The sequence below is a fragment of the Muntiacus reevesi genome, chromosome X (assembly GCF_963930625.1).
Source record: "Muntiacus reevesi chromosome X, mMunRee1.1, whole genome shotgun sequence".
NCBI lineage: Eukaryota > Metazoa > Chordata > Mammalia > Artiodactyla > Cervidae > Muntiacus > Muntiacus reevesi.
This window is the reverse complement of record NC_089271.1, coordinates 64532023-64538484: the sequence shown is the minus strand read 5'-3', so window position 1 is coordinate 64538484 and position 6462 is coordinate 64532023. Positions and strand designations below refer to the sequence as shown.

The 6462-nt window shown below is 56.2% G+C and overlaps 1 protein-coding gene across 1 annotated transcript; it reads right to left on the bottom strand.

The window, feature by feature from the left end:
* Positions 1-1982: 1982 nt before the first annotated feature.
* LOC136153927 (uncharacterized protein CXorf49 homolog) lies at positions 1983-5529 on the bottom strand. The gene is made up of 5 exons (XM_065916067.1): positions 4237-5529; positions 3449-3605; positions 2906-2982; positions 2585-2630; positions 1983-2023 (listed from the first exon to the last, which is right to left on the bottom strand). The coding sequence occupies exons 1-5, from the start codon at positions 5527-5529 to the stop codon at positions 1983-1985; spliced, it is 1614 nt and encodes a 537-aa protein (XP_065772139.1).
* Between the last annotated feature and the right edge of the window lie 933 nt (positions 5530-6462).

The window sequence follows — 6462 nt, the reverse complement described above, 5'->3', positions numbered from 1 at the left end:
GCCCCTGCCTCGAGTAACTCATGTTGGGCGGTCTCCTGTTTCTAAGATGAGCAGCGATATCCCTGGTACTCTCCAGAGCCACTCTTCCCATTTTCAGTCATCCACACCCTCAGCAGTTGGCAGATATCATAGAATGGCAAGGTAGGATCCAGGGCCTCCTCCAGCCACTCCAACTCTGTCAGAGTCCCAACACCCTGTCCTGAGGTTTGGTGACCCCTGCATCATCCCCCTCCTACATTTTGGGAATGTAACAATACCCCTTGAATATCGGGGATCCAACACTTGCTTCAGCTAATTCAGTGCCTTACAGAATCTGGACCAGTCTCTACATTTTCTGCCTCAAGGGCCTTATCCTAGCTGACTTTTATTCACATAGAGAGATGTCCAGGCACCAACTCTGAATGTGCTACCTACCATCATACCCACTTTTGTGTAATAAAACCCTGGTCTTTCAGGAATGGTGTCAGGCCGACCCTACCCTCAGTTCACTTAAACACAGATCTGTCTCTCTGAGTCTCAGTCTGGCCCAGTCCTGGAGTGCTGGCTGAGGGAAACAAAGTGCTCCCCAAATTCCAGCGAGGGGGGAATTGAACACAGAGTTCAGGCTCATTGTCATGTGCCCTAAAGATGTAGTCCAGGATACTGAGCTGGGATACTCTGGGAAATATCATTTGTTGGAAGATCTGTGTCATGGGTCTGGTCAAACGGTATTTGATAGGGACCCTGCAAGAACAGAGACTTACTAACCACACTTGCTATAGAGCGTGATTGGGCCCATTTCCACTCAAGGGTATAGAGAGGCTCAGGCTGGCGGCGAGGGTGGTCAGCTGGCTAGGGCAGGGAGGATGTGAAAACACTGAGGACTCCACCATCCATCTCTAGCCGCCAGGGTGCAGTCTGACCCAGGTTGGCACCAAACAGATGCATCTCCTGACCTCTAGTCCAGAGCCTAGCCTGTCTCCTGTGTTGCCTATACCTTCTCTCCTGCTCCCCAGGTCACTGGGTCCAGGCTTCATGCCCAAGCCCCTTATTGAATCCAAAGAAGGAGAAGTGAAACTATTGGCGCTTGCGTCTCAGGGGTGAGGGCTAAAGAGGAGAGGAGGACTGTGTGCAGGTTCCAGCGTGCAAGGTGGGACTGGGGCAGGGGTGGGGATGGTACGCGCAGTAGGGACTCCAATGAGAGGGCAGAGCCTGGGAAGGGAGAGATGAGGGCACCTCTGCCTGTTTCCACCTGCTGAACTACACGTGCAGGCAAAGTCACCAATGGCAAGTCAGGGAAGGGATCGAGGGTGCTCCAACAGGAAAAGAGAGTGGTCAGGGTAAGTAGGACCATGAGTCCAGTGAGGCAGGAGGATGGGTTGGAGCTCTGTAAGGGGGTCATGTGTTCCTTCCAACGGGCAGGCAGAATGTCAGCAATGGATGGGAACCGGCAAATTCCAGAGGAGGGTGTTTAGCGAACTAGAAGAGGGCCTTTAGGGGGATGGGAGGATGTGCCAATGTGGCCAGTCAAGGCCCTCAGTAAACCCAGACTGGGGGCACTCCGTTGCCCTGATGGCCTGGATGGTAGAAGAGGCTGACCGAGAGACCCCACCACAGGATGCCAGAGGTACTGCTCTGCAACAGGCTATGATACGGAGTTGCTCCTCACCAGGCCTTGCCCCACCACTCCCCCAACCCCTACCCCCCAGAGAAAGGGCAGTACAAAGAACATGAGAAGTCCTTTAATCAAAAACTGCTGTGACACTGGGCTGAGAGGGGACAAAACAAGGGGCAGAGGATGCCCTGGTGGAGGCAGAACGAGAGGCAGCAAGCTTGGCCACAGCTCGCCAGCCCCGGAGGTAACAGCTGCTCCTCTTGCAGGAAGATACTGGACTCAACCTGTAAGACAGCAGAGTCAGGGAAGAGCCTCAAGCCAGGGCAGCCCACAGCCCTGCTCAACAGCCAGCATTGTGGGAAGGGGTATGCAGTGTGTAACACTCACTTCAAACGATCTGGAACTTGTCAGCCAGGTACCGCATGGAGGCTGCAACAGGGAGAGGCATAAACAGGTGCTCCAGACAGACGGACATAGAAGCCTGTGCACCTGTCCCGGTGGGGAACCACCTAGCCCTGCAACCTGAAACGCACATACCCCCAGCCCCAATGCAAAGAGCTCTGGGCCTGATCACTCCCCGCCAACGGAATTTAATGTGGAGCCATTTCCTAAAAGGAAACAAAATGTGCCAGCAGCTCTCAAGCTTGGGGCCACGCACAAACCATTCAAAAACTGTCTCGTAAACAATCCAGCAAGACTCTTAGAGGCCACACCAGATCAACAAGGCATCTCTAAAGTCCTATCAGAAGGAGGTCTCTAGGACTTCCTGGCTGGCAGAGTGTGCACACAGTCCACGCAGTACTTTGCTACTTGTCCACATCCGCAGCTGAATATGCACCGCACGCTCCAGCGACAGGCTTGATAGGTTCTCCTCCCCACAGGAACGCTGATCCCTACGAGGCCCTCGGCACCTGCAGCCCACCCCACCCCAAGGGACCACCCCGATTCTGCACTAAGAACCCGCTGCTCTCTGTCCCTGGTTCCTCATACCAAGTTGATCCTTAAGGTCGTCTATTTCTCTCTGTAGCACCAGACACTAGGCCAGCAGACACAGGAGGAAGAGAAATGGTTAGTATACACCCGCCTCCCCTCTCCTCCTCCTCTCCTCTCCCCCGGGCCCTCCATCCCAAACCAGGTGTCTAGACTGGCAAGGGAAAGACTTTCCTCAGGGGAAAGGAGGTGGGCTCCCTCCCTGGGGTGTAGGACGGGGATGGGATGGGGGTGGGGGGCCCACAAATATCAGTTGCACTTGGACTCAGATCCCACCATGGGGTTTGGGTGTGCATTTCCAGGAGCCAGAAGAAGCATTACCCGAGGACAGCCCTGCCTTCCGGGTGGCTGCTGCTGCCTTTTCCGTCTTGGGGGATGGTCAGTTGGTTCCCGGTCACCTGAGAGGGAAAGGACACACAATCCAGCTTCCCAGGTTCCCAGTGAGGTGCAAAGTGCCAAGCCAGGTCTAACGTGAGGTGAGGCAGTACCACCCTCTGCTAGCAGCAAGCGTCCCCTGCTCCGCCCGGCAGGCAGCACAAACCTTCTCTCTGGACCTGCCCCTCCTACACCTCAGGGACAGCCATTTCACCTCAATGGTTGCCAAAGGCTGTTGTTCTGGGTTTGAACCTCCCAGAGTGGCAGCCACAGCCAGCACCTGGGAGAGCAATGTGGGCGAACAGCACTTCACAGAAAAGGCTAATAGCCTACAGCCTACGCCCAGAGTTGACACCCTTTTTCCCATGGGTGAAGCGTCCTGAGAGCAAGGCTGAGCCCCCAGAAGAGAGAGAGAGAGAGAGTCAGAGACAGAGGTTTCTGCCCTCACCCCTGGCCACCTCCCCCCATATCAAAACCCAGGACACTCACCTGAGGGGCCAGGCCCTCTGGGCATGACTTCTCCCTTGTTCATGGCCACGGGCTCTGAGTTTCCTGAATACTGTGTGCCTCTGATGATGAGATTGGTGCTACTGGGTTCTCCATGATGCACCCATGGACAAGATGACCATGGCCTGTCAGTGGTCAGCTAGAAAGACAGATTTCTCACTGATCTGAAGTGTGTGTGTGCACGTGCACACGTGTGTATACCAGTGCATTTATATGTCTATGCCTGTGTGTGGGAGAGCTCATGTGATTCAAGACGGAGCTGAGGCAGGGAATTGGAAAGAGAATTGAAAGGCCGATCTCTTTAGCACATTCTCTGTCCGTCAGCCCCAGGTCAGCAGGTAGAGCTGAGCTGGGGACAGCATTGTGTCACTGAGAAACCTGGGGTCCCTGCAAGGAAGGTTTGGGGAAGACCTAGCAAGTAGGATTCAGGAAAGTGATGCGACTAAACACTGAAGCTCTGTGAAGCTTTTAAGGGGTCCCCGCAAATCAATTCAGCTACCAGCTCTCCCGTCCACTCCAGCCCCAGCCTCGTGGAGGAGGCTGGAAACAGGCCAAGGGTGGAAAACCGAGCCCAGCACACCCAAAGTGCTACCTTAACGTTTGTCCCTAGTAAAAGGACCCCAATCTGGCATCCTGATGACCCAGTGACTGAGGGTCACCCAATGACAACCCCTGAGGGATGGAGAGAAGGAGCAAGGGGTGAAGACCTGTGTTGTGGGGAGGGTGGGAGGGGGAAGAGTGAGGAGAGAGGAGGGGCCTGGCCTACTCACTTGGCCCTTTGGGAATGGGTCTCTATTTGGATCGTTGTCTTCTCCCGACACCGCCATTGCTGCCACCGACTCCCGGGCCCGCCTAGCCACGGGTTTCTTCCCAGCACGGGTGTGCTTGGACTCTTCAGCTCCCCAAGGGACCAAGGCCTCCTTCTTGGACCTCCGGAGCAGCGGGATGCCAGAAATTGGGGAGAAGGTGGCCGGTTGCAGGGGAGTGGCCGAGATTCTTTGCCCCCAGGAAGGAAAGATTCTCCCCACGGCAGGTTTGGAGACGCCCCCAAGGGACTTCTTCTCCTGGACCCCCTTCCTTCTAGGAGTGGGCCGCGGCAGGCTGCCTGTAGTGGCAGCTGCAGGAGCTGATGCTATTGCCACTCCCGGGTAGCTGGACAGGCTGCCCCCCTTCCCCCAGAGCACGCTCTGCATTTTTCTAGGGGGAGAGGTGTCCTCCTGCTCTGCATCGCCCTGCCTGCCCTGCCTTTCCACAACCGAAATTAATCCTTGCGGAATCGAGGATAGGCAAGAGTCTGGCACATTAAGGAGATTCTCCCTGCCTTGGACATGCAAGCGTCTGGGTGTGTTCCCAGGATCTTCGGGGCTGTTGAGCTTGGCCTGGCCTCCGTCTTTGGGATAAATGCTCACCCTCATCCGCTCTATCTTACTGAATTCATCGGAGGACTCGGGGTCGGACAGCAGCCCGGCTGTGCTTTCTGACGGAGGCCACTGGCAATTCACAGCCACGTTCAACCTACTCTTAGTGCCTTTCTTAGGGTTCCCCCAGGCCCGGCCTGCCTTGGGCCCGCCGACCCGGAGAGGGCCAGCCTCAGCCTGTGCGGCCTCCCCACACCTCTGGGCGGCACCGCCTCGACTGCGGGGTCGCGCCTCGAGGTCCCGCAAGGCAGACACTTCGCTGACCGCGTAGCTCTCCTGGGACAGGTATCTGCGGGTGCCCAGCACGTCGTTCAGGTCGGCCAGCTGCTGCAGGATGGCCGCCACTGACTCGTCAGCCAGCTGCAGGGCGTCCCCCTGGTCGTCGGCCAGGGAGCCAGGCCGGCGTTCGCGGCCCTGCAGCACCGGCGCTCCCGCTTCCAGCACCTCCCGCTCTGACTCAAAGCCCTCAGGGTCTGGGAAGCCATTCCCGCCCTCACCTTCGCCGCTTCGTGGTGCCCCAGGCTCTGGGCTGGGGCCGGGTCCCCGCGGGGCTATGGAGCCGGCCTCAAGGCCGCTGGTCTGCTCCCCGCACTCTGAGCCGAAACCCGCTCCCGAAACAGACACCTCATCATCTGGGGAGCTCATGTCGCGATCTGGGTGGCCGCCGGATCAGGGGCGGCGACCATTTATCAACCGGGTCGCGGTGGCGGCGGTCAGGGCAGGTGTGGCGGGCGGCGTCTGGAGCTCGCCGTCAAGCATGCTGGAGATGGCCGCAAATGACGCGAGGTTTTCAGCGCGCCAGCCCTGCCGCCTCCTCATTGGTCCGGTTCCTGCCAACCAGCACTCGCCTTGTTTGGCCGTCCCCTCGAGGTGTAACCAATGGGGTCGAGGGCCTCCTCTGGCTTGCTGCCAAGTCCAAGGGCCGTCCGGGCAGTTGGCGAGTTGGCGGGTGAATGTGACGCTGCGAGTATACCTCTGTCAAGCCTCTCGTCCCACCTCCTCCAAGTGCTTAACGATTCCGAGAGTGGGAGAGTTTAGCGGCAAACCTCTGTGGCGGTGGTGCAAGAAATCCATTTGGGAGGTAATTTCGCAGAATCTGTGAAAAGCAACTTATACAGCAGAGACCCCGTGCCCGGCACTCTTCTAAGTGCTGTATGTAAGTAGTAGTGGTTCTTTGTGACGCTCCCAGGACTCTAGTACTAATGATTAGCAGCCTAAGGTTCAGCCACTGACCCACGGTCATTTGGCCCATGGGGATCAGTGGTAGAATTGAAGCCAAGCAATCTGACTCCAGAGTCCCTGCTTTGATTCAAAGATCTAAAAAAGCTATGTTTTCCCCTCTATCAGGAAGTCCACTGCCTGGCATATCTTCTAAAAGTGAGGGTTTACTGCTAAGATCTCTATTTTACTCCATTGATCTATTTGTTAATATGGCAGTAACACACAGTTTTCATTAGTGTAGCTTTGTAATGTTTTGAAATCAGGAAGTTGGAGTTCTCTACTTTTTCTTTGTCCAAGTTGTTTTCCCTATTAAGGATCTCTTTAGATTCTACTTAAATTTTAGGATGAGTTTTTCTA